This window comes from Microtus pennsylvanicus, chromosome 1 (assembly GCF_037038515.1).
Source record: "Microtus pennsylvanicus isolate mMicPen1 chromosome 1, mMicPen1.hap1, whole genome shotgun sequence".
Classification (NCBI taxonomy): domain Eukaryota; kingdom Metazoa; phylum Chordata; class Mammalia; order Rodentia; family Cricetidae; genus Microtus; species Microtus pennsylvanicus.
Window position 1 is genome coordinate 212,517,503 of NC_134579.1, and position 27,980 is coordinate 212,545,482.

Here is a 27,980-nt window from a genome sequence, read left to right on the forward strand (position 1 = left end):
GGACACCTCGGAGCCGGGCTTCCGCCTGCGCGTTCCGACGACGGCGCGCGGAAGCATCCCGTGCGGCGCAGCGCGTCCGCGGCAGCCAATCCCGAGCTGCCTGCCCGGATTCCTCCGCCCAGGCCGTGCTGCCGCCGCAGGTGGCCCTGCCGAGCGTGTCCGGCAGCGGCCGCCGTCCCGAGATGCTTCGCGGGTGACCTCCGACCTCGCGGGCCCGCCCTCCTCTCCGGCCGCTTCCCTCCCAGACCCGGCTGAGCTTGCAGAGCCCCCACGGGGCAGGCGCGGGACGCGGAGGCCGGTCTCGGTGCAGCGGCTGGCGGCGGCGGCTCTTCCGTGCCCCGAGGCCCCGAGCGGGCCGGCCGGTCCTCCCCTCGCCGCTCCTCCCGGGCGCGGTGACCGAGGCAGTACCCGAGAGGCGCGTCTCGGGTGAGTGGGCCACGGGCGGGGTGGTGGCGGGGCGCTCGGGGCGGGGCGCGCTCGGGCGGGGCGGGGCCGGCGGCGGGGCCTGGTTTCCTCCCTCAGCGCCATTTTGTGGCTGCGAGACCCGCAAATAAAGGCTAGCGCCGGGGCTGCGGCGGGAGGAGCGCGGGGGGGCCGGCGGCGGCGCGGCCTCGGCCTGTGTGACTGGCGGCGCCCGCGCAGCCTCGGGCTGGAAAGGTACGTGCGGCCGGCAGCGGCAATGGCCGCGAGGGCCTGCGGGGCCGGGGATCGAGGCGCGGCCGCCCCAGACCCGGGAAGACGCAGCCCGGGCCGGAAGGGCTATCGGGCCTGGGACCGCGCTGGCTTCCCGTTAGCCGGAGCGGCGCGCTGCCCGCGGGGACGCTCCGCCGCGTCAGGGCCATTTTCCTTCCGTCCCTGGCGGCGGCCGGGGACAAGGCGAGCGGGCGTTCCCGCGGCCGGGGAGGCGGGGAGGCCGGAGGCCGCCCTCTCGGGGCTGACTGGCCACGCCGGCCCTTTCCCCGCCTCTGTCGCCCCCTCCCACCTCCCAGGACTGGTTCCCGGCGACCCAGCGACACCGACGAGTTCTGCCAAGCACAAACGAAGGGTTCGGTTTCTTTTTAAACCGAATTTCACGTCACGCAGTAGCTTGTCACTGCAGCCACGTTCTCCCGTGGACTTCCATTTTTAAATAAGTGCATGCATTTTGAGGAGAATAATTGATTTTTTTGACAGCTTCGAGAAATTTTTCGTCAACTTTCAGTCTTGTTTTGGATCTCTGTGAGGCTGGTTTGACCGTATTTAAAACTGTTTTCCATAAGCGTGAAAGCACAGTAGGAAAAGGCCTAAGCTTTTGTGTGTGTGTATGTGTGTGTTTTTTCCCAGAGGGTCGGGGGGGGGCGGCTAGGAACGGAATCCTAGGTCTTGTGCGTGCTAGGCCAACAATCTGCCATTGAGCTATTGCTCCAGCCCACAGTTCTTGGTTTGATGAGGAGGAAGTTAAGCTAATTTGACCCCAAAGGATTAAGTAACGATCAGCGAGTATGTTACAGCTTCAGGGAGCATGTTATAGTCATAAGTTTGATTTGCTAGTAAGTTTTATTTATGCCTCTTTCCTCACTCTTTTTCCATTTAGTTTTATTGTTTCAAAAGTGGAAGATCTGTTAGTGCAAATTCTGTTTTTTGTTGTCCCACCCTCCCCCCTTTATATTGAGCTTTAGGACTGGAGAGTTGGCTCAGCAGTTAAGGGCACTTTCCACTCTTCTAAATGATGCCTCGGGGCTATCCTTAACTCCCTATTTCTGTGATTTTGACTTCCTCACCAGGCCTGCACGTGGTGTACATACTTACATACAAAACATCCATAAACATAAAATAAATTTTTTAAAAATGGCAGATTTAAAAAAAAAACCTGAGCATCAGGTTTTCTCATAGGTAAACAGACTTGTGAAACGACTGAAAACATTTTCGAGGTGGCTAGGTTTCACTGATCCAGTAACAACTGACAGGAGTCCGGGAAAGACTGCAGTTCACTGAATGGCTTCTGATGGGACTGAAGTTGACTTGTAAAGATTCCGGTAGTGTTTCCAAGAGTGCTTTAGTTCTTCACTCCATAGCAAAGGAGCAGTTTTGCTTTAGTGGACCCTTTAGCAAAGCAAGATGTAAGATAATGTTTTTAATTACCTCCTTTTTTCTACCTTTGAATACTTTATATTCTTGTAGTTAACTAAACTTGGAAGAAAAATTTCAGTATTCCCATAATTGTATAAGCTATTGGATATAATAATACTCTTCCATCAGACTAGAGTTTATGTTATCAGTGTTCTTTATGTGCCTTAAAGATGAAACTGGTGGAGTTTATTTTCCTAATGTTTGTTACATTTTTTTCTGTTGTGTTCAAACAGTCATTGTTTGTATAGTCTTTTTATGCCGCCAGTGACAGAGGTCTGCAGCACTTAGTGCACCAACACTGGTTGGTATTCTCTTTTGCTGATAGAGAAACTGAAGCCCCGAGTTAAGTGACTTACTTGTTCAAGTAAGCCTCTGTAACTGACTGAAATAGTGGTCTGCCTTGTAACTTGTCCCTTTGTAGTGCATGCTGAGGCTCCAGCACTGTCAGGTAGTAGGTTTCTTTTATCCATTGTGATTTATTGCGAGGAATATACATGTCTTGCATAAAGTTGTATTGACTTGTGCTCGCCTTTCTCCAGAGACTAAGTTGCCCAACTTGGGATCATAGTGTTAGGATCTGGAATGCTAGGCACCTATCAACTAAAACTGAATTCCACAATCTAATCTTGGCATCGATGACATTCTAAATAAGTATATATAGACTTATTTATTCTATTTTATGTGTGTGGGTGTTTTGCCTGCATGTATGTCTCTGTTCCATGTCTGTGCAGTGCCCTTGGAAGAAGAGGGTGTCGGGTCTCCTGGAACTGGAGTTACAGTAGTTATGAGCTACAGTATGAGTGCTGGAAATGAAACCCCAGTCCTATGAAAGAGCAGCTAGTATTCTTTTTTTTTTTTTTTTTTTTGATTTTTCGAGACAGGGTTTCTCTGTAGCTTTTGGTTCCTGTCCTGGAACTAGCTCTTGTAGACCAGGCTGGCCTTGAACTCACAGAGATCCGCCTGCCTCTGCCTCCCGAGTGCTGGGATTAAAGGCGTGCGCCACCACCGCCCGGCAGCAGCTAGTATTCTTAACTTCTGAGCCATCTCTCCAGCTGCTTTCCCCCCTTACATAATTTTAAAACCATTCATTTCTAACCCTGTTGTAAGGTTGGCAAGTTGGTCGCGTTGAATTTTTCTGTTTTGTCTTTGTTTTTTAACATGGTGTGTCTTTTTGTAGCCCTAGCTGGCTTGCAACTTCCTTGCTGTGTAGAACTTGAAACTGTGCAGCCTGTGCCTCCTGAGTGTGTGCTGTATGAGCTGTATGTGCTGCACCACACTCGGCATGCTTCCTTGTTGTGTTTTTGTTTCTGGTTTTTGAGACAGGGTCTCACTGTGTAGCCCTGACTGGTCTGGAACTCAGTAAGTCCCAGTTTCTCAAAATATAAAAGTGTGTATTATTTCTCTCATTTGCAATTCCAGGGGCTCAAACCCCAGACTCTGCATGCGCGTATCATGCAGTCCACAACTATATATCATTTCCCTAATCCTTGAAAGACTTTTGAATAGAGAAGACTTAAGCTATAATTTATAATGTGGTCATTTAGAGTGTTTTCCTAAAATTTTAATTTCTTTGTACAACAGACCTAATTTGAGAACCAGAGTTTAGTGGTGGTATGATTAGAATATCTAGTTCATTTAGGAGTATATGTAAAATTGATATTGGGAAATCTTTACTTTGGTAAATTTTGATAAATCTCAAATAGTCATTAAGAAATTAAATATCGCTGGGCAGGCGGATTTCTGTGAGTTCAAGGCCAGCCTGGTCTACAGAGCGAGTTCCAGGACTGGCACCAAAGCTACAGAGAAACCCTGTCTCGAAAAAAACAAAAAGAAAAGAAAAAAAAATATCTTTTAAAAATGGATACAACAAATTCTTCAGTCAAAATTTTAATAGTTCAGAATTTTGAGACAGATCTCTATGTACCTTCGACTGTCTAGAACTCTCAATAAGCCTGGTCTCAAACTACAGATATCTACCTGCCTGTTCCTCCAGAGTGCTGGGATTTAAGGCCTGTACCACCACACCTAACTTATAGTGTTGAATTTCTGTTAAGTATAGGTGAGTAAAATAAAATGAAAAAAAGTGGTTAAAGATGTAAGGGAATTTTGATGAATAGTCTGTGAGAACTAGGACCTAGGAATAACTATGTTTCCTGGTTATATTTGAATATCAGAAAACAGAAAAAAAAACAGCTGGGGAGGGCGTAGCACATACCTTTAAAGCCAGCATTCTGTGAGTTCAAGGGGCCAGCCTGGTCTACAAGAGTTAGTTCCAGGACAGGCTCCAAAGCTACAGAGAAACCCTGTCTTGAAAAAAACAAAAAGAAAAAAGAAAAAAGAAAAGAAAGAAAAACAAAAAGAAAACAGCTGTGTTATAAGAACCCCCCCCCCAAGATCTACTGATTTATTTTATATATATGAGTGCTCTGTTGACTTTATACCAGAAGAAGGCATCAGATCCCACAGCCACCAAGCAGTTGCTGGGAATTGAACTCAGGACTTGTGGAAGAGCAGCCAGTGCTCTTAACCACTGAGCTATCTCTCCCTCCCCAAAGAACTTTTTTAAAGATTTATTTTTAATTGTGGATGTGTATGCCAGTGTTCATGCTTGCCTGTGGAGGCCAGAAGTATCAAATCCCTTGGCACTGGAGTTGTAAGCCACTTTACGTGGATGCTGGGAACTGCATTCATGTCCTCTTTTTTTTTTCTTTGATTTTTCGAGATAGGGTTTCTCCGTAGCTTTTGGTTCCTGTCCGGAAACTAGCTCTTGTAGACCAGGCTGGCCTCCACCACCCATTCACATCCTCATGAGAGCATTTTAGAGCCAGAGGCAGGCCGATCTCTGTGAGTTCAAGGCCAGCCTGGTCTACGAGAGCTAGTTCCTAGTTCCGGGACAGGCACCAAAGCTACAGAGAAACCCTGTCTCGAAAAAAACAAACAAAAAAAAAACCAAAAACATTTTACTGCTAAGCCTTCCCCCCAACCCAAGAACTGAAGTTTTAATTGTGTATAAATTATTACTTCAAATCAATTTAGATTTGGAGAAAAAAATACTGGACCCCAGACTTAAGTCAAATAGTATTTAGTGCTCATAAAATCTTTAAAAGAAAGTTTTAGCCGGGTGGTGGGCACACGCCTTTAATCCCAGCACTCGGGAGGCAGAGGCAGGTGGATCTTGTGAGTTCGAGGCCAGCCTGGTCTACAAGAGCTAGTGCCAGGACAGGCTCCAAAGCTACAGAGAAACCCTGTCTCGAAAAACTAAAAAAAAAAAAGAAAGAAAGAAAATTTTATATTTATTAGATTAGCTTTTTTCTGTTCTATGTATTTGTCCCCAACTTGTATTGAAATGCATTATTTAAGGTACATTTGTTACATGTTTCTGTCTTTCTGTAGTATGTGAATTTGTGGTTTAGTAAGTAATGACTGCCAGGTGGTAGTGGATGCAGACTTTTAATCCCAGCACTTGGGAGGCAGAGGCAGGTGGATCTCTGTGAGTTCATAGGCCAGCCTGATCTACATTGTGAGTTCCAGGAGCTACACAGCGAGACCCTGTCTCGAAAATCAAGGGGAGGGGGACTGGCTGCTGATAGAAGTGTGTAGTGGTTATGTTAAATTACCTATCTTTTGCAACAGTTAGATGAACTTTGTGTAAATATATCTAAAGAAGCTAATTTTGAAATATAGATTGCTTTGGCATGTGGTGTAAGCATATTTCCATTAAGATATGTATACTCTGTAGTTACTGTTATCAGAGTGGTGATTAGATGGTGCATTCTGCTTCATGGTGAAAGCATGATGCTATAGAAGTCTAGTCCGGAGGGAGACTGGCTGGTGCTGGTCCTCTGAGGTCGGGACTTATAGGGAACTTTTAAGAATTACATAACCATGATAATGAAAGATGTTAACAAAGAGGAAATTTGTTGAAAGCTACAGAGGAACTCATGCTTTGTACTTTTTTTTGTAAATTAAAGCTATCCCGGGCTAAAGTCAGTGACAGCTCTTACCAGGCAGAGTGTGAAGGAAGCTATCCTGGACTGAGTTCCTTCCACTGCAGTAATAACTGTTGCACATTAAGATTTGCTTGAACATTTGTGTGAAAGAAGCAGTTTTAACTTTGAGAAGAATAACTTTGAATTGAAAGAAAATCAACTGAAAATCTTTTCTCCAACACCCTTCCCCCTGCTTTTTTAGGTGCAAGATGACCAACGAAGAGCCTCTTCCTAAAAAGGTATGTTGTTTGAGCAGCTTCAGACACTTTGCTTGTTAAAGCCTAAAGGACTACTCTTTGTTCTTATTTTTCACTTCCTTTCCCTTGTAATTTGCATCAGGGGTACAGAGTGTTGGATGTGTATCTGCGTGTGCTCTATTTAGCATGAAGGATCACAGCTTTTTAGAAGGCGATACTGTGGTCTGCAATTCTTAGCCTGAATTAAATGTACAATTTCTAATCTTTCTTTTACAGATGATTTTTTTAATTTATTTTTTAAAATATTTATTTATTATGTATACAATATTCTGTCTGTGTGTATGTCTGCAGGCCAGAAGTGGGCACCAGACCTCATTACAGATGGTTGTGAGCCACCATGTGATTGCCGGGAATTGAACTCAGGACCTTTGGAAGAGCAGGCAATGCTCTTAACCACTGAGCCATCTCTCTCTAGCCCCTGATTTTTTTTTTTTTAATTTTCCCTCCTAATTTATTAAACCCCAGGACTGTAACTTTAATCCATCCTCTTGTGGATTTTTCAAGGCTACAGCCAGTTAGTTCTTACAGTGTTTTCTTCTTTCCTTTCCTAACTTTTGATTTCCCAGTTCTATATTCCTACACTGAATTTTAGCTTATTACATTTATAGCATAGATACACTACATATACTCTGAGGTTTTGTTAAAAAGAATAATATAGTTTATGGAAGACTTGATTTTGTAACTCAATTGGAAAAGCTTAGTGTTTGTTCATTAAATATTTAAATGACTGATTTATTATCTGCTGTATAAAGATTCTGCCTTAAAATTGAGTCACATTACTCCTGGAGTCAATGAAGCACTGAGTATGTGGGAGCTGTGACTTGCTTTCAATGGGTTAGTGTTTCTCTCTTTTGTAGAACAGCACTGGTTAATAATACTTAGACACTTTAAAGAAAATGCTTTCTCTGCTTCCAGGCATCAAGCTAGGCTTCGTGATGCTATGCAGGCACTCCTATTGAGCTATACTCCCTCCACCAAGAATTGTCCTTTTTAAAAAATACTTATTTAGCCGGGCGATGGTGGCGCACGCCTTTAATCCCAGCACTCGGGAGGCAGAGGCAGGCGGATCTCTGTGAGTTCGAGACCAGCCTGGTCTACAGAGCTAGTTCCAGGACAGGCTCCAAAGCCACAGAGAAACCCTGTCTCGAAAAACAAAAAAAAACAAAAAAAAATACTTATTTACCTTTTAGTTATGTGTATGTATATGTGTGTTGGGGATGTATACATTGCCTCAGGTGTTATGGAGGCTGGAAGCGTTAGGTTCCTGAACTGGAGTTACGGGTGGTTATGAGCCATCTGACATGGGTGCTAGGAATTGAACTCGGGTCTCTTGGAAGAGTAGTACATGGTCTTAACCACTGACCATCTCCCCAGCCCCGAATTTTCTTTTTTTTTTTCTTATAACAGAAATTAATAAAAGCCTTAGCATTTTTTTTTAAAAAAAAAATATAAGGGAAAACATTTCTAAATGTACGAAACAATTTCAGTTATGTTTTACTTTTAAACTTTATTGGAAAGTTATAGATGGATAAATTTTAAAAATATTCAGGGATGTTCTAAGAGCCTCGTTAAAAAAAAACTAGGGAACTGGTATACTGGGGTTTACCATGTGTGCAGCTTTGTGTGGGAACCACCAATCAAGGTCAGCATCTGAACGGTCACCACAGGCTCTCCTTTATAGGCACTTTGACCCTCTCTCTCCATCCCCAACCCTTGTTATTATAATCTGTTCCACTTCTTTAACTAACCTGAGTGCTGTTTAAAAGAAATCATGCGTGTGTGTCCTTTTGAGATTATTTTTTCATTCAGCCATAACTTCCTTCAAATTTGTTTCCTATATCAATAGTCTTATTTTCACTTAATGCTGAAGAATGTTGTGTGATATGGCTGAATCATAGTTTTATACATACTTAGCCTGTTAAGGGACACTTGGATGACTCCAGCTTTGGGCCATCACAAGTAAAGCTGCTTATGAATATATGCTTAAGAATACATCTACTGGGGGCTGGAGAGATAGATGGTTCTGTGGATAAGAGCACTGGCTGCTCTTCCAGAGAACCCACATGGCAGCTCACAACTGTTTGTAACTTCAGTTCCAGGGGATCTGACACCTTCACACCACTGCATATAAAATAAATTTAAATAGATGAAACAAAAAGAATGCAACTGGGTCATATTGGCATGTGCAATTTAATCTTGTTTTGACTTTCATTTTTAGTAGGGATTTTTCGGGGGAGTTGTTTGTTTTTGGTTTGGTTTTTATTTTTTCTTTGTTTCAGTTTTTTTGTGTATCTGTATGTTGTGGGGGCACCCCGCAGTGTGAAAAGGGTATTTGGATCCTCTGAAGCTGGACTTAGTGGGATTTGTCACTCCCTACTGATGTGGGTGCTGGGAACTGAACTGGTGTTCTCTGGAAGCTCTCCAGGCACCCTTAACCACTAAGCTGTCTCTCTAGTCCTCACTTTTAGTTGAAAAGGAACAGTCAGACTAGTTTTCAGAGTTGTGAAGTACTGAGCTATTTAAATAATCCAGTTCGGGAGATGTTTCCTAGCTCAGCACAGAGCGCCTCTCTGGAAGAGTACTCAATCCATTTTTAATTTTCTTTATAGGTCCGTCTGAGTGAAACAGATTTCAAAGTTATGGCACGGGATGAGTTAATTCTGAGGTAAAATGTTCATTCATCAAAAATTCAAAAAAATCTATAGACAACATATTGTGACTACTGTAAACTTTATGCCATCTGTACTCTGGGTTTGCTTGTTCAGCAGATTTTTATTGTTGCTGATTGTTTGAAACAGGGTTTTCCTGTAGAAGTCAGGATCCTCCTGCCTTAGCTCATCAAGGGCTAGGAATAATAAAGATGTGTACTTTGTTGCTGATTTTTTTTTGTAAAGATTTTTTAAACTGATTTTATTGAGCTATACAGTTTTCTCTGCTCCCCCTCCCTTCCTCTCCCCTCCAACCCTCTCATGGTCCCCATGCTCCCAATTTACTCAGGAGATCTTGTGAAGACCGGTTCTTTGTGTAACCCTGGCTCTACTGGAACTAGCTTTATAGACCAGGTTGGCCTGGAACTCACAGAAATCCGCCTCCCTCTGCCTCCCAGGTGCTGGGATTAAAAGCGAGCGCTGCTATCACCCAGCTCAGTTTTACTTTTTTAAGTCACTTTGTATGTTTTTTGGACATGTTTCCTATGGTTCTTCAGTAGATAAACAAGAACTATAACATTAGCTTGGGTGATTTCTAGACTGACACAGAAACCAAATTTTCTTTTAGAGCTAAAGTACTAAGATTTGTTACATGGCAAGCATTTTTATTTAATACATGACTTGCTAGAGGGGATGTTCAGTTTAATAAATCAGACACAGGGAAGGCAAGATGGCTCAGTATATAAAGATTCTTCTTGTAGAAACCTGGCTTCAACCTGAGTTCAATCCCTAGAACCCACATAAAGGTAGATGGATTAAAAAAAAAAAAAACTATCCTCTGGGCTCTTCCACACGTGAATATTATGGCAAATGCGACCTCACACACAATCTACTTTGAATTATGTGACTCTGGCCGACCTTGTCCTTCCCTCTCCCCATTCCCTCCTTGCTAAAAACCATTAGACTACATCCCTAAAGCTAGCCACCAAGGTCCTTTTCCTTATTTGGGTACTTTCCTATGCCAGACTCATTTCTGAGGATAAGTACCAAAGTTTAGCACTCAAAAGCCCAATCAAACTAACCCACTGTATTGTAGCCCATTCTGACACAGACCTCCCCTTTTCCTCTTAAAAAAAAAATTAAACCTAATTCTCTTCTAGAGGACCTGGGTTCAGTTCCCAGCACCCACATGGCAGCTCACAACTGTTTGTAATTCCAGTCCCAGGGGATCTGACACCCATGGCAAAACACTAATGCACATAAAATAAAAATAGGTTTTTTAAAATCTTAAAGAAAATTATGCTTGCAGGGTCATTTGCTGCTGTTTTCTGCCTGAGTCAGAAAGTTAAGGCAGTCACTTTAGCTTTTCTTCCCCCTACCTCCCCTTATTAAGGCTCTCTCTGTGAACACAGGTGTTTGGGTGTTTTGTGACTAATCCAGGGTTCTGGACAAGGAAGTCCCTGCTGTTTGGGGATCTTCAATATCAACAGTCAAGGCAGAGGCAGGTGGATCATTTTCAAGGCCAGTGTAGTCCACAAAAGATATATATAGTGATACTGTCTTCAGACAAACAAAAAAACATTGCTTTGCCAAGAAATAGAGGGAAGTTTGAAGGTTCTGAACGCAAGTAATTAAATATCATTTTAAAGAGATGGGAATGCTAATTAATGTTTTGGTCATTTCACACTGCATGCATGGATATATTAAATTATCTCACTGTACCCAAAAGTGTGGACATGATAATTTATGATTGGGAAAAATACTATTTTGAGATAATGTACTTTCAAAAAGAATAGTTTCATACAGTTAAGCACATTTTTCTCTTTCAGAGGAGAGCATAACTGAAACTAGAATAGTTTTTTATTATGCTTTGTAATCTTAATAATTGGTAATATCTAAACACATGTGGTGTGATCTTGCTCAGAATCTGAGAAGAGCATGAAGCTTGGCGTGCCACAGTAGAGAACACTTTTATCTTTGTATCCCCATCCCCAGCATGCACACACACTACTGGGAATTGAACCAAGGGCCTCATGCTCGGCAAATGCTTTATTGATCAACCATGATCAGGCTCCTTTTTGGTTGTGTTTGTTTGGAGACAAGGTCTCTGTGTAGCTCTGGCTGTCATGAAACTCACACTGTAGACCAGGCTGACCTGGAACTCAGCCTGTCTCTGCCTCCTAGGTACTAGTATTAAATGTGTGTGCTACCACTGCCCTGTTTCTTTTTGTTTCAGTATGAGATAGTCGTGATAAATTGCTACACTAGCTTGGAGCATGCCTTCCTAGTAACTAGGATTGTAGGCTGGTTGTCACTGTGCCCAGCTTAGATGTGGTCTTTTACCTTAATATACTTTCTTTTACCTGTCTTAATGTAAATTGAGAAGAAATAATGAGGCTAATGAGTATATTTCTGATTAAGCTATGTTTGTGGTTTATCTCAAAGTTAAAAATAATCCAACACAGTTCTTAGTCTTATGATTGTGGGTATTTTTGTCTTTTTGTTTTGTTTTCCAAGACAAGATTTTTATATGTAACAGTCCTGGCTGGCTGTCCTGGTACTTGCTCTGTAGACCAGGCTATCTTGGAACTCGCAGAGATCGTCCTGTCTCTGCCTCCCAAGTGCTGTGATTAAAGGTGTGCACAGCCCGGCATGTATTTTGGGTTTTGTTTTTGTTTGGGGGGAGTTGTTTTTTGTTTTTGTTTTTGTTTTTTTTAATCAAGGTAATTTCGATAGAAACACTAATAGGACTTTGTTTTTTACTAGATGGAAACAATATGAAGCATATGTTCAAGCTTTGGAGGGAAAGTACACAGATCTCAATTGTAAGTTTGGTTTCCTAAATGAAGATTGTGTAGTTGTCTTTTGAAAACTTGTTACAGTCTAAATTAGCTTTGTCAAAGTAGATACTGCTTTTTTTGTTCAAGCATTTTATTATAAGAACTGTGTCCAGGCCCTGTAGGGAGTTGGAAAATGTAGTGAATGATGCTTTAAAAGTGATTTCTTCTGACAGACTCCCAGGCACCGAGGAAGACAGATACTTATTTTAGTAAACAATGGCATGCCTGATTTTAGCAAAATTAAGTACAATTAGGATAACTTACACCTGCTTGGATCTTTGGTATGTACCTAACTACCTTCTACACGGGAATTTTAAGTACATGAACTGTTAGCATAGAAAAGACATGCATGGAAACAACTAGTAATAGATTTTTGAGAACCTAAATGACAAATTTTGTGACTATATTACTCATATAGATGTGACTTATAAAAGTTTATGGTGCTATTTGTTCATGTAGTTAGTGGGTTTTTTTTAATATTTATTATTTTATTATTTATTTATTATGTATACAATGTTCTGTCTCTGTGTATGCCTGAAGGCCAGAAGAGGGCACCAGACCTCATTACAGATGGTTGTGAGCCACCATGTGGTTGCTGGGAATTGAACTCAGGACCTTTGGAAGAGCAGGCAATGCTCTTAAGGACACTGAGCCATCTCTCCAGGCCCCCCCCCCCCCCCCCAGTTAGTTGTTTTTGTTTTGTGTTGCCAAAACTGCTCTGGAACCTAAGATCTCCCTGCCACCACCTCCAGAGCGTTGTAGTAAAGGCAGGTTACTGCCAGGCCAGGTGACTTAATGTCATTGTTATAGAGAGTAGATTAGAATGTATTATTGGGGGTTTTGTAATTATTAAATGAACTTTGAGTGTTGATAGTGTGGCTTCCTGATTTAAGTAAAGAAACAGCTCAGTATAATAGTATTCTTGGGGAGCATTAGCTATTGCTTCCTGGGGGAGATCTCATGATCAGGAACAAGTACCATGTTTCAAAAACTGTGATTTTGATTACTCTTGAGAGAGCTTTGTTTTGGTTAGTTCAGTTTGATTTTGAAATGGGATTTATGATGTTTTGGATTTTTTCTCAGCAAATGATGTGACTGGCTTAAGAGAATCTGAAGAAAAACTAAAGCAGCAACAGCAGGAGTCTGCACGCAGAGAAAACATTCTTGTCATGCGATTAGCAACCAAGGAACAGGAGATGCAGGAGTGTACTGTAAGTATTTCAATATTGCAATCTCTAGTTGAGGAATCAACATCACTACAAGTAATTTTTAAACAGTGGTAATGGCAAATATAAGTGCACATTTGGTTAAGGGTGAAATGGAGAGTGCATGGGAATGAAGGTTCCTATGTCACTAAAGGGTCTTGAATGCTTTCGTCTTGATTCCTAATTTTTACATAGTTTGGGATTTTGTTTTTTTGTTATTGCCAGACATAGACAATTTGCACTATACCAATGGAATCTCCGGCTATTGTTTACATCGTGGTATTTTGGATCATCATGCCTAGTGAGACTGTGTGGGTGGTGGTACTCCATCAAAATTTTGATTTTGAATTTTAGGTTTTTGTTTTGTGTTGTGTTTGTTTGTTTTACCTTTTTTTTTTTTTTTTGCCTTAACCTTTTCTGGTAATATTTTTATTTTATGTATATGTGAGTTTGGCTTACATTTAGTGTCTGTGCACTACATGTATGCCTGGTGCCTGTGGAGGCCAGAAGTAGGCATTGATTGAATCCCCCGACAGTGGAGTTACTAACTGCTGTGAGCCACAACATGAGTGTTAGAGACTGAACCTAGATCCTTTACAAGAACAATCATGCTGTCTCTCCAACCCTGGTCATTATATTTTTATGCCTTTCTACTGAATAGTACAGCAGTGTTCTTGTAGTTAGGATTCAGAACTGAAGCTTTGCAGGCAGTTCTGAATAAAAAGGCAGGGGAAAGGACACATAAAGTTGGGAGTTTTGGGTAAGGCTGAAAAGTAGTTAAAGGCTTGGGGACTTAGGTTTTATCCTAGGTATAAGTAATGGCAAGAAGTTTTTTCTTAATTTAAAATTTTTTCAATATTTTGTTTTCTGTGACAGGGTCTCTCTCACTTTGTAGCGCTGGCTAGTCTAGAACTTCCTATGTAGTCCAGACTGGCTTGAACTCTTAGTAGTCCACCTGCCTCTGCCTCAGTGCTGGGATTAATGGAGTGCACCACCATGCCCAGCTACCTATGCAGAATTTTTCAGCAAGATACTCACGGGGTTGTGAACTGATATTTTGGGTATGGAAGGTAGATTTCTTCCTTTCTCTTCTCTCTCTTGTTTGTGTTCTTGAAATATGTGGCTCAGCCCTAAAATCTCTAGTAACTGAGAGTGGCTGAATTTCTGATCTTCCTGTCTCTACTTTCTGATTGCTGAGATTATGGGAGCTCACCAAGTACACCTTGTTTATGCGACTGTATGTGCATGATAGGTACACTTTGTACTGAGTGACAGCCCAGCAGCCTCTAGCTGAGATTTAGAATAAGAAAACTAGCTGGGCAGGGAAGCAGGGTCTTTACATCATATAATAAACTCACCAGTAGGATGTGATAAGATAGTCTCAAGTCACAATCAGTAGGATTTGATCAATTAGATATTATTGGGGAAGGATTTAAGAATGAATCATAGGTGAATCTCAAGTTTATATTATGTAACAGAGTGATGGAAAGAGATTGAATTTAGGAAGAGCAGAATATACTGTTAGTAAAACAGAAGCTGTAATCTTGCTCTTCTGCCCCCCCCCCCCACCAGCCTCTAGGTATTGATCAGAGTGAGTGATCAGAGGCAGGGCAGAGTTATTCAGCTATTAAGAACACTCGTTGCTCTTGAAGAGGACCCAGGTTCAATTCCCAGCAACCAGATGGTGCCTTATGAACTGTAACTCTGGTCCCAAGGGATCCAAAGCCCTTTCCTGACCTCTCTAGGCACCAGGATTTTATGTGGTGTTCATACAGACATTTAGGCAAAACACCATAACACATAATAAAATGAATAAATATTTGGTTTGTTTTATATGTTGAGATAGGTTCTTGTCTATATAGAGCTGTTTTGGAACTCACTGTATAGACCAGGTTGACCTCAAACACAGATCCACCTGCCTCTGCCTCCTGAGTGCTGGGATTAAAGTTGTGCACTGCCACACCCAACCAAATGAGTAAATCTTTAAAAGGAGGAGGAGGTTAGTTTTAGTTTAAATAGGAATTATGAATTGTTGAATTTAGCAGTCAGGAAAATAATAGGCTGCTTTCTTTAGTAATACCTGTTACTATTGAGGGTTAGTATTGAAGGAAGATCGTAGTAATTTAAATAGGTAATTATTCTAATTAAAAATATGGAGGCTAAGATTATATCTGTTGAAGTTCAGTTCCCTAGAACCGTGTAAAATATTGCACATGGGAGGTGTTTTGTAATCCCAGCCTTAAGGAGGTATAGCAGTGGAGTGAGGCAGATCACTGGGCTTCCTGGACATAATCAGCAAGTGTCAAGCCAGTGAGATACTTGGCCTCCAAAAACAAAGTGGATGTTTTGTGGACGTAAAGTACCAGAGGTTTATACCCAGGCTAACACTTGGGTGTTCTCAGGCCTACACAGAAACACATGATTCCATCTTTAGCAAAATTTAAGTATGAAAGTCAGACGACAACATGTATGATTCATTTTTTCCTTTTACCCTGTGGATCTTGGGGATTGAATTTAGGTCAGCAGACTAAGGTAGCAAGTGCCTTCACCCTCTGAGCCACTTTACTGGTCCTTAATTTTTTTTTTATTAATGTTTGTTTAGTATGGTTATGAGTGCACTCATTCCATGACAAACGTGAGAATAAGAGGACAACTTGTGGGAGTTGGTTCTCTATATCATGAGGATCCTGGGAATTAATTTCAGGTTAAACTATCTTTCACTTTCCTTGTGTTCTCTTCCCTAGCAAAGGGAATTTATTCTAGTCATATTTGCCTCCTTTTCATGACCAAAGTGTTGACTGTTGGGATTTAGTCTGAGTCAGTGTCGTGAGGCTTGTTTCAGTTAATGGTGAGGACACATGATGCACACTATGTGATGTATTTTATTCTCCTATTAAATTACTTTAGTAGATGGCATTATCTTGAATTAAGGGTGATACTTTTTGTTTAAAATGAATTACTTTAAATTTTTTCCATAAGAACTGGGCAAGATGACCCATTGGTTAAATTGCTTACTTGCTGCTTATACAGAAGACTGAAGTTCTCTTCTAGCACCCACACCTATCTCTGTAACTCTAGCTCCAGATCTAATGGCCTGAGAGCACTCAGGCATCTGCTCGTATTAATTAACATACAGAAATAAATAACATACAAAAATAAAATAAGGCCGGGCGGTGGTGGCGCACGCCTTTAATCCCAGCACTTGGGAGGCAGAGGCAGGTGGATCTCTGTGAGTTCGAGACCAGCCTGGTCTACAAGAGCTAGTTCCAGGACAGGCTTCAAAACCACAGAGAAACCCTGTCTCGAAAAACCAAATAAATAAATAAAATAAGGGCTGGAGAGATGGCTCAGAGGTTAAGAGCACTGACTGCTCTTCTAGAGGTCCTGAGTTCAATTCCCAGCAGCCGCATGGTTACTCACCACCACCTGTAATGAGATCTGGCACCCTCTTCTGGCCTGCAGGCATATATGCAGACAGAACACTGTTTACATAATAAATAAATATAAAAAAAATCTCTTTAAGATAGAGCAGATTTGATGGGCTTTAACCCTGCTCTATAAAGTACACATTTCTCAATTCCAGACCAGCAGGTCTACATAGTTAAACTTTGTCTCAAAAGAAAAATGTAGTATCTCCATAAATTAAACATTCCTTTCTGTTTGTGTGCAGGGACCTCATAATTAAAGTCAATATATCTGTGCCTTCTGTTAAATTTATGGTCGGGAATTTAAACTTTCATCCTAATTAAACCTTAGGGTACAGTAGGGCAGATGGACAAAGATGCTTGCTACCAAGCCCAGTGACCTGAGTTCAATCCTAGTGCCATATGGTGAGAGGAAGGGGACTGCAAGCTTTCCTCTGATCACACCACTTGCCACAAACAAAAATAATAAATGTAATGTTTTAGAAATTAAAAAACAAGCCGGGTGGTGGTGACAGACACTTTTAATCCCAGCACTCTGGAGGCAGAGGCAGGTCTGTGAGATCAAGGCCAGGCTGGTCTATAAGAGCTAGTTCCAGGGCAGGCTCCAAAGCTACAAAGAAACCCTCTCTTGAGAGAAAAAAAATTAAAAAAAAAACAAACATTAGGGCAGCAAAATACTCTGGGTTCAGATGTACTTTGGATACAAAAGAAATGAGAGGATTTTAATTCATGTTTTGGATAATGTGTTTTTAGAGCTATAGTAAGTGGCAGAATTGAGGTTGAAATTGTGTAAGAGGGTTCTAGTACCACGCAAAAAATTCTCCACTAGGAGTCAAGAAGCATGAATGCTAGGATTCTGCTCACATCCAGCTTGCTAAATCTAGTTTAGTTACTTTGTACAACATTGTTGCTCTATGATTCATACATGGAAGAGAAAATAGGAATGTATTTCTGCTAAAGATGCTATAGAATTTTGCTTCTATAAAGCCATGTCACTACTCTGTTTTTAAATTTAAAAGTTTATATTGTAATATATTCTAATCTTGTATCTATCAGGTTGGCTTAGGCAGAGCTTGTTCAGACAAGTAAGCTAAGACCTCGCCAGTTCTTCGGTGGTAGAACTTTAAAATTTGCTTCTTTCCAGCAGTCCCCAGTGTCCTTAAAATAAAAACATTGTTGCTTGTTTTTATTTTGAGACCAGGTCACACACTATATTGCCCTGGCTGGCCCAGAATTCACTGTATAGATCAAACTATCTGCCTCCCATATACAGGGATTAAAGGCGCATACCACCATGCTCAGCCTGTTTTGTTTGTCTGGTTGGTTTGGGCTTAAGACACTATTTTTAATAATGCATGTGTCTGTGTGGGTTTCTGCCGGAGGTATTAAGTCTCCCCTGGGCTGGAGTCAGTAGGTACTTTTGGGCTGCCCAGTGTGGGTGCTAAGAGCTAGAACTCTCGTCTTTTGCCTCTGTAAGAGCAATTCATGCTCTTAACTGCTAAACATGCTACACCCTTGTTTTAATACTATTTTGGTTGCAAAGTAAGACATAACCTCATCTTAATTGTCTTAAATACTTGATTTTTAATTTGTGTGTGTGTGTGTGTGTCCTTTTTTTTTTCTTTTGTGGTTCTAGGGACCAAACCTAGGGCCTTGTGCATATAAGGCAAATGGTCCACTACTAGGCTACTTAAAATCCACTGCATTACTTCCTAAGTGTAAAATTATAGGCATGTGTCGCCATGCTCAGTTTTAATTGGTACTTTTTAAGGATTTGTTGTTATTCTCTGAAATGGTGTATATTTGTACTGGAGATTGGACTCAAGGGCCTTGGTGCACATGTTCTTGACTTAGAGAACTATACCCTTAACCTTAGGGAGACTTTTGATATCAAAGGGTAACGGTTACACACCTGACAAGCAGACTGATCCACTGTCAAGTTAATAAAAGGGAATTTCTCTGTTTTAAAGATTTCTGCTGGTTTGGTAGTAATTGTTTCTTTTGCTTTGCACAGACTCAAATCCAGTACCTCAAGCAAGTCCAGCAGCCCAGTGTTGCCCAACTGAGATCAACAATGGTAGACCCAGCCATCAACTTGTTTTTCCTAAAAATGAAAGGTGAACTGGAACAGACTAAAGACAAACTGGAACAAGCCCAAAATGAACTGAGTGCCTGGAAGTTTACGCCTGATAGGTAAACAAATCATACTCCCCAGTCAAGACTTCCCTGACAGTCCCACCTCGAGAAAGCTGTGGTGGGACAGCCAAGTACTCGTTTCCACACCAAGACTCAGACTTTTTGAGCCAAAAAAGCCACATTCTTATACTGCCCAGCTTGTAATGGTTAATGTAAAACTTACCAGATGAACCTTGTGTTTCAGCTTTTCTCTTCCCCTTCCCCTTGCTTCAGAGGCCTGATGCCGTCGGACTATTCCGAAGAAGAGGCCACCTCCGAAAAATTCCCCTTCTAGAACATGTAGACACTTGAGAAATGTTTCTGTTTGAAGAAAATAGAGGGGAAAACAGAAGTCTTAAGTCTGTGGCACACTGTGTCTTCAGACAGTTTGGAGGATTGAAAACCTAGAGGTTTTAAATCATGAATTGAACATGTAAAATTCCAGTAAAATGTAAAAATGGAATATGCATCGCTCTTAACCTTGAGCATAGTGATTATAGACACTGTACATCAGTTTTGCCAATAAGACTGTGGACTTCATGATTGTTGAACTACTGGGTCAAAACTCAATGAGGTGATTTTGCCTTTAAAGGGTTTACATTTTAAGAACCAACTTCTAATAGCCGTGAGACAATCAAGCCATAGCTACCAGTATAAGTAGAGCATATATTTATCCATTAGCTCTCAGCTCTATATTACATAATGGAGCCTTAAATATGTGGTTTTTATCAATGGTTTGTTCTTTGAATGGTTGTGGAACTGTAGATAATCTTAACCTTAACTGAGGACTGTACAAACGTGAAGGTGTGGTCTCACTCTTCAGGTTTAAAACTGTTGGAAGCATTATAAGAATTCGTTTTATAATTAGATTGTATAAGGTATTGGCTGTGATGAGACTCACGTTATTCAGTAAACCCTCATCTCATTCAGCAGGCACATGTTAAACAGCATTGTCGTTGGTGTTAAATGGGGGAATGTGTTCCTTCATTGTATTTGGGCTTTTTGTATCGAATTCTTGATATTAAATTAAATGTGCCTTGAAATAGTTGGGTTTTTTTTTTAAATTCAAGGAATACTCTGATAATTTTGTTGTACTCTATATTTTACTTTGGGGGGGTTATGGAGAGCAGATCAAGACTTTGGAAAAATTATCCCGTGCTCTTCAAATTCAAAATGAAGGAAAAGGCTGTCTCATTTAAAAGACTTTATTCCAGGTGGTATAAAAGAAAAGACTTGGCATTTGGCCCCAAGATATTGCAATAGACCATAATGTGGGACAGTCTCACAAGGTACCTGCCAGAAGATTGGGGAGATAATGTGTTGGAACTCTGGGCTGGCACAAGTGAGACATTGAAAAAAAGGTATAGTGATCGTTCTAGCAAGTTCATTTGCTCATTTAGATAAATGAGGCATTATATTCTTCATGCTTCCATCCAATCCTGGAGGTGAATTTTTTTTCGTCTATAAGTCACCAGTTTGAATTTTCGCTTGGTGATAATGGAGTCTGAGATGAGTAGAAGATAAAAGTTCCAGCTTGTCCCAACGTTTAAGTGCAGTTTTAACAAGGGTGACTTAAGTTCTCTCTTAATCGTTCAAATCAATTGTAAGTATCCTGTATGTTTGCTTTAGGGAACTGATTGTGGGGCAGGGGTGGGTTGGAGGAGTGGTTTGTATGACTTTTCAGGGACAAGTCTTTTTCTAAAATTGTCTCTGGGGGTTTGGAGGGTAAGTAACCAACTGTTTAAAAGTAGTCTATTGTGACCAAATTGGATCTTTTGTATTTATTTTATGCATTTCCAGATCATAATAGAAAAAAGCCTAAGTATATTTTTAGTAGGTTAAGTAGTAATTTGTAAAATGTATTACTAACATGTATTCAAATTTAGCCAGTCTTTCTTTGCTACTTGGATACAGTAACAGGCCTGTGGGCCTGCTTTCTTGTTATTGTAACTTCTATCTTAATAAGACAATACATGCTCGTGTATACAATTGAAATATTAGAGGAAGGGGAGATGGAAAGTCACTGGTGAACTGACATCAACCTGCCCCATTCTGCTCTGCAGGACCAGTAACCGCTATTAAATATCTTGGGTATCATCAAGATAATTTGTGCATATGCAATGATTTTATGTATATTGGTTTTAAAGAAATGTAATCATGCCGTACATATATGCTTCAAAGCGTTATTTTTTCTCCATTTTTATCTCTTGGGTATTTTTTTTAGCATATCTAGATTACACCTTTTTAATGGCTACGTATTATTTTTATTAGTTAATCTTAAACAACCCATAAATGGGGTTTATTACATAAAATTAAATCCTAAACCAGACTATATCAAGTATTAAAAATACATTATTAATTTGAAAAATAGTAGCGATTAAATCAGTAATCTATGTGGAATGATTCAGGTGATTGGGTTTGCGTTTCCTTGTATGTGTATATGGTATTTCCCCTCTTTGTTTCAGGTCCAATTGAGGGATAAAAATATTTTATCTGGGTGTGGTGGCTTATGCCTTTAATCCCAGCAATGGTGAGGTTGGTGTAGGAGAACGGGAAATTCAGGGAATATACTCATATCCTGTCTTGAAAAGTAAACAAAAGAGCTAATGAGAGATGGACTATAATTCTCTCTGTAATATTGTCCACTTTAAACTATTTCATTTGACAAGACATCACAGTGTTTAGGAATATACTGGTAATCTTCAGTTTGCACTTAAGTCATTTAAGCAATTGTATATGCATCTCCACAAAATAATCTGGCTTCCTTCCTTTGGTAATTAAAGCAATATATGGATGCCCCTTCTATTTTGTAACTCTCTTAAGTATTTCCTATCAGTTTGTGGCTATCAGGTTTTAGAAATCACCTGAACACTTGGGTGACAAAAGGAAGACAGATCTCTAGGAGTTCAAGGCCAGCCAGGGCTTCATATTAAGACTCTGTTTTTTTTGTTTGTTTGTATGGTTTTTTTTGTTTTGTTTTGTTTTTTTTGTTTTGGTTTTGTTTTTTTGTTTTGTTTTGTTTTTTCGAGACAGGGTTTCTCTGTGGCTTTGGAGCCTGTCCTGGAACTAGCTCTGTAGACCAGGCTGGCCTCGAACTCACAGAGATCCGCCTGCCTCTGCCTCCCGAGTGCTGGGATTAAAGGCGTGCACCACCATCACCTGCCTGTTTGTATGTTTTTAAAGAGGAGCTAGAGAGATGGCCCAGTGGTTAAGAGCACTGGCTGCTCTTCCAGAGGACTCAGGTTCAGTTTCCAGCCCCTACATAGCACTTAGAGCTATCTAAAACTCCAGTCCAGGGGATCTAACACACTTCCTTCATAAACCAGGAATGCATGTGATGCACAGACTTTCATGCAGGCAAAACACCCATATATATGAGAAGATAACGATTTGTTTTTTAAGGTTTATTTTTGCTTCTATATTAGTGATAAGTCTCCATGTCTGTCTATGCACCACGTTTATGTGGCCAAAGTAGGGTATCAGATCCCTTGAAATTGGAGTTCAAGAAGGTTGGGCCACCATAATGGTAGTTAAATATGGGTCCTCTGGAAAAGCACCCAATGCTCTTTAACTGCTGAGCTAACTTTTCAGTTATTAAATGAAAAGAATTTTAAAAATTAAAGGAATATTTTCTTGAAGTTTAGTTCCTCTCTCTCTCTTTTTTTTTTTTTAACTTATTTTCTGGTGCTGAGGATGAACCCAGGGCCTTGACCGTGCTACATACGCACTTTATAATTGAGCTGTGTCCTCAGCCTTTTCTTTGGTGGAGAGTACTAAGAATTTAACCCCAGGCCTCAATGCTAAAGTCCAAGTACACTCCCAGCCCCACACCATTTTACGTGTGGAGTGTGTGTGTGTGTGTAAGATTTATTTATTATGTACACAGTGCTCTGTCTGCATGTATCCCCTGCAGGCCAGAAGAGAGCACCAGATCTCATTACAGATGGCTGTGAGCCACCATGTGGTTGCTGGGAATTGAACTCAGGACCTCTGGAAGAGCAGTCAGTGCTCTTAACCTCTGAGCCATCTCTCCAACCCTTGGAGTGTTTTGTGAGGAACACAACCATCAATTTTATTCAGCATCGTTATTAACATAAAATTGAAGCAGTTTTAAGGTGTTTTAGATAAGAGTAAGTTTAGAGGTGATTCCTAAGACAGTGTCTCTCTGGCCATGGTGGCCTAGAACTAGCTTCAACTTACACTAGAACTTCATCAGCCTCCTAAGCGTTCATCAGCAGAGTAGTTAAGCTCTTAGGCATTTTTAAATAGAGTATTTTAATAATTATAAAATTCTTGATATTTTCTATGGGGTCAAGTGACCAGTTAATGTGTTTTACAATTGTTTATTCTCCCTTAATCTTTATTAATTAACAGGAAAGTAGAACTTTCTTTTTTTTTTTTTTGGAAAGTAGAACTTTCTGGTTGAAAATCTGATGCATATGATTTGCAGGAAACAGTTAGCTAGGCCTAGTGGCACGTGTCTTTAATCCAGCACTTGGGAGACAGAAGTGTACAGATTCTGTGATTTTTGAGGACAGTTAGTTCTAGGTTAGCCAAGGATACATAATGAGATCCTGTTTTCTCTCCCCCTTTTTTGTTTAGGTTTTTGAGCCTGGGTTTCTCTCTGTAACCCTGGCTGTCCTGGTACTCACTCTGTAGACCAGGATGGCCATAAATTTACAGATCCTCTTGCCTCTGCTTGGGATTAAAAGCAAACACCACCATTCTTGGCTAGACCTTATCTCAAAAAAGAGAAAAGAAACAAAGTTGTTATATGGGCAGTCAGTAGAAGGAAGGAGAAGATCCACTGTCTTACAGTGGTGTCTGCATCTTATTTCCTCATTAATTTCTAAGTACTTGTTCAGTAGAAACTGAACTCTGAAGAGGCTGATAGGAAATGGAAGGTGCCTGGAGCTACAGGAGCAGTGAAGGGAATGTGTTGAACAAATGAAACTCTGTGTGCATTCAGAGCTTGGACCTTGGTTCCTTTGAACAATAGTAACCTGGTTTTTAATGTTCCACAAATATCTTAAAGGAAATTCTAATTACAATTTTTGTTGTTGAAACTGTACTATAACAAAAGTTATACTTTAAGGAAACCTGCAACATCCCACTAAGAGTTCTCCACAAAGTACTCCTGTTGTTAGTGCTCTGGTGTCTGCTAGAATCAGATGGACCCTGTGTATGGCAAATATAAATCTCACTAGAAATAGGAAGAACGGTACAGTACAGAAGTGTTCTTATCACCAGGCAGTGGTAGTGCACCCCTTTAATCCCAGCACTTGGGAGGCAGAGGCAGGCGGATTTCGGTGAGTTTGAGGCCAGCTTGGTCTACAAAGTGAGTTCCAGGACAGATAGGACTGTTACACGGAGAAACCCTGTCTCGAAAAACAAAACAAAAAGGTGTTCTTATCCAATGAGAAAAATATAAAATTGTTCGTATGCACTTTTCAAAGTCAGTATCACAATTGTGAATTGAAGCCAAATCCCTTTGAAATTACCATTTCTGTTTTTATTACTAAGGCTAAAAGCAGTGAGGTTTTACTGGAGTGTTACTTGCAGTTTTATTACCAGTTGGTATTCAACTATATAAGTTGAATAACTGCACTTTTATTTAAAAATTAAAGTGTTCAAAAGTACGGTGATCCTAATCTGACAGATAAATAAGGTTTGGAAAATAACCTTGGTCTTTGTGATTTGGGAATATACAGTCTTAATCACATAGCAGTGTTAAAATGCTCATCAGGCATAGTGTATTTTATTATTATTAGGATTACACACCTGTAATCCTAGTACTTAGGAGGAAGATTGCAATTTCAAGGTCATCCTCTTCTACATAGCCAAAAAAAGAAAAAACAAATTTATGTCCCAGTTAAGTTAAATAAAGAACTAATGGATTTCTATTTGGCAAGTTTTTTAAAAGCTATATTCTTGTATAGAAGAGACTTGTACCAGAGAACTACCTATTAAAAGGAATCCTTTATGTGTGTTTATTAATAAGAATATATTCTCATTCTTTTACAGGTATTTTATGGGTAGTAAAGGGGCATTCATTTATAACTGATTCTACAGATATTTTTTAAAGAACCTTTGTTTGATAAAGCTTAGTACCTTAGTGTTACATTAACAGTATATCCAAGATATACGTTAAATGGCCTGCTTATGCTTCAAATGATAATTTAGGATGAAAATGTTGATGTGATAGAAACAAAAAGTGGCTATGTAGCACTTTTTGTTTAAGGTTTATTTTTGCTGCAATATTGATAAATACCGAAGTACAGAAGATGGACATGTTCCAGAAAAGAAGATGGTATCACAGGGTGCATCTGCTGTGACGTAGCTGTGTTCATCTGCTGTCATGATTGTGAGCAAAGGCTATAGAGAGCTTTGTCTGCATTTTGTGATGATCGGCTCTTTCCTTTGCAGCCAAACAGGCAAAAAGTTAATGGCGAAGTGTCGAATGCTTATCCAGGAGAACCAAGAGCTTGGAAGGCAGCTGTCCCAGGGCCGTATTGCACAGCTTGAAGCAGAGTTGGCTTTACAGAAGAAATATAGTGAGGAGCTTAAAAGCAGTCAGGATGGTAAGGGGGTTTGTTGTTTAAAGTTTGCTTAACTTTGCACTGGCTTTAAAGGCTGCCAGGCTTGTGGTAGATGAGTTTCTGTGCATGTTCTGGTTACATAAGATTGTGCATGCAACACCTACCATTGACTTGTAAAACTAAATGATTTAATTTAGAGTGTTCCCCAAGGTACTAATAATATATTGGGAAATTTTTGTAAGTTTTTGTTTGTAGAATAAAGGTGTTTTGTTTAAGGTGTAAAAATTATATTCAGTGCTTAAGTATCATTAATCATTTCTCTTAAGTATGAATCTTGGAAACACTTGGCAATATTGTGATTAAAAGTAACATAATTATTCCTTAATGTCCTCTTCAATAAAAAGGAGATTCAATATTTAGATCTGCTGAGACAAACCAATGTAATTGTTGCCATACTTTTATTGTTGTTTTTTGTTTGTTTGTTTTTGTCTTAGTGTAGCTGCATTTTTTTCTTGTTTTGTGAAATGGATTAATAGTAAGAAATGGAGACACTGTGAGCATGTAAACTGAGAATTAGTGTATTTGATGGTTGGTTGCAAAGAAAGTTGGTAGATGTTAAGAGGGATATGTTATGTAGCAACTGAGAGGCTATTTTTCTCCAAACCTTTTTAGAAGTTAATAGACTTGCATATTTTAGCAGTATCTAGGTATTTCTTATGTGATTGTATTTTTGTGTGTGAAACAGACCTCTTTGTGGGGGGAGGGATGGGGGCTATCAACACTGTCCAGGGGGCTGGACCTGCTGTAGATTTAATATAAGACTGGCTGAGGTTGAAGAGAAGGGACTCTCAGGTCAACATAGATAAGATTTTACCGGCTATTGTCTCAATTGTATGAGGCAGGAAGGTTGGAATCAATTTTAACTTGGTTACTTTAATAATATATTTAAAGCATCCAGTTACCCTTCAAACTCATTCTTGTATGATGATTAAAATTCCAGGTAAATTATTTAAGTATGCTGTTTCAGTTTTAAAACAGTATTCTCTTGGTAAGCATTTATTGACTTAGCTTTGTTGCTGGCGACTAATATTTAGGGGGTTGGAGAATTAGCTCTGTGGGCATAGCGCTTGTTATACAAATATGAGGACCTAATTTTGGATCCCAGCACCCAAATGAAATAGGTACGGAACTAGTGGTCTGTTAACTCCGGTGCTTAGGGTGTGGAAGGTGAATTTTGAGGTTTGATGGTCAGCTCATCTGGCCAAAATGGCAAGTTCCAGGTTCAGTGAGAGATAGAAAGCTATAGAAGAAAGACACCTTATGTTGACCTCTGGCCTCTCATACACACATGCACAGGTGAGTGCATGTGTACACACATAACAGAAATGTTTAAAATATGTTAACGTATTAAAGTAGGTTTGACTCTTCTTTGCACAGAACTGAATGACTTCATCATTCAACTTGATGAAGAAGTAGAGGGTATGCAGAGCACCATTCTAGTTCTTCAGCAACAGCTAAAGGAGACACGACAGCAGTTGGCGCAGTACCAACAACAGCAGTCTCAAGCTTCAGCTCCAAGTACCAGCAGGACTACATCTTCTGAACCTGTAGATCAGGCAGAGGCCACAAGCAAAGACTGCAGTCGTCTGGCAAATGGACCAAGTAATGGCAGCTCCTCCCGCCAGCGGACGTCTGGGTCTGGATTTCACAGGGAGGGGAACACAACTGAGGATGACTTTCCTTCTTCTTCAGGGAATGGTAATAAGGCCTCCAACAGCTCAGAGGAGAGAACTGGCAGAGGAGGAGGTAGTAGTTACATAAACCCACTCAGTGCGGGGTATGAAAGTGTAGACTCTCCCACGGGCAGTGAAAACTCTCTCACACATCACTCAAATGATACAGACTCCAGTCATGACCCTCAAGAGGAGAAAGCAGTGAGTGGGAAAGGTAACCGAACTGTGGGTTCCCGCCACATTCAGAATGGCTTGGACTCAAGTGTAAATGTACAGGGTTCAGTTTTGTAATATTTTTCCAGCAAATTTTTATACAGTGTCATTAAATTTGGGGAGAGGATGCTGTCAAAACTTAATGCATACTTTTGTCACAATTTGCCTTTTTGTGGGTGTGTTTTTGTTTGGTTCCTTTTTTTTCTTCCTTTTTTTATTGCTTCAATACCTCTGCCACTTTGAAAATCGTAACAGTTAATTACTTTGAACGTTGCTAAAAGAACATTTGTGTAGGGTCAAGTTATTTTTATATGAGTTAATGTGAAGTTGTAAATGGGAATCTATAACAATGATGTCTGTATAAATCTGTCTATCTAGAAGCTGTGCTGTGTAAGGGCATTCTTCTCATGCTGTTATATACTTATGCACCATTCAGACTTGTTAGAGTAGATGTGGGTTAGGACTGCCAAGTTTGCCCAGTACAGTAGTTTTTATCACTAAGAAGTTGGACTTGGAGTCCTATAGTAGTTTCAGTGTTAGATAGTTTTTCCACCATACATCTGTGCATTCATCTTTAGGTGACCGAATGTTTAAGAAATCTGTGTGCATAGTTACTAAGTTTTTATGAGCTGTTGTGTCCTGTTAATGCATATTGCCCTGTGACTCCAGTATATCTCACCTGTACTGACCAAACCTAAATAAAAAAATTTTTATTATGATTCCTCTGTTCGTTTTTCCCTTTTGTTTTGGGTGTGTTTGGCAGTTGCTATTTATTTTCACTGAATTGCTGGATTCCTACTTATCCTGTAACATATACAAAGGTCAGATTAAAACAGTCCATGCATTA

General features: G+C 40.3%; 1 protein-coding gene across 3 annotated transcripts; it reads left to right on the plus strand.

Moving 5' to 3' along the window:
- Positions 1 to 345: 345 nt before the first annotated feature.
- Positions 346 to 27,852, plus strand: Wtap (WT1 associated protein). 3 transcript variants are annotated; one of them, XM_075950705.1, is made up of 8 exons: positions 346 to 426; positions 6,301 to 6,337; positions 8,965 to 9,020; positions 11,770 to 11,828; positions 12,927 to 13,054; positions 18,488 to 18,666; positions 25,075 to 25,229; positions 26,625 to 27,852. In XM_075950705.1, exons 2-8 carry the CDS (start codon positions 6,308 to 6,310, stop codon positions 27,209 to 27,211), a joined length of 1,194 nt encoding a protein of 397 aa, XP_075806820.1. In that variant the 5' UTR covers positions 346 to 426; positions 6,301 to 6,307; the 3' UTR covers positions 27,212 to 27,852. The 3 variants fall into 3 exon arrangements, with proteins under 3 accessions (XP_075806820.1, XP_075806810.1, XP_075806828.1); XM_075950695.1 differs by lacking the exon at positions 346 to 426 and adding an exon at positions 577 to 657; XM_075950713.1 differs by lacking the exons at positions 346 to 426; positions 25,075 to 25,229; positions 26,625 to 27,852 and adding exons at positions 577 to 657; positions 18,883 to 19,691.
- The last annotated feature ends 128 nt before the right edge of the window (positions 27,853 to 27,980 follow it).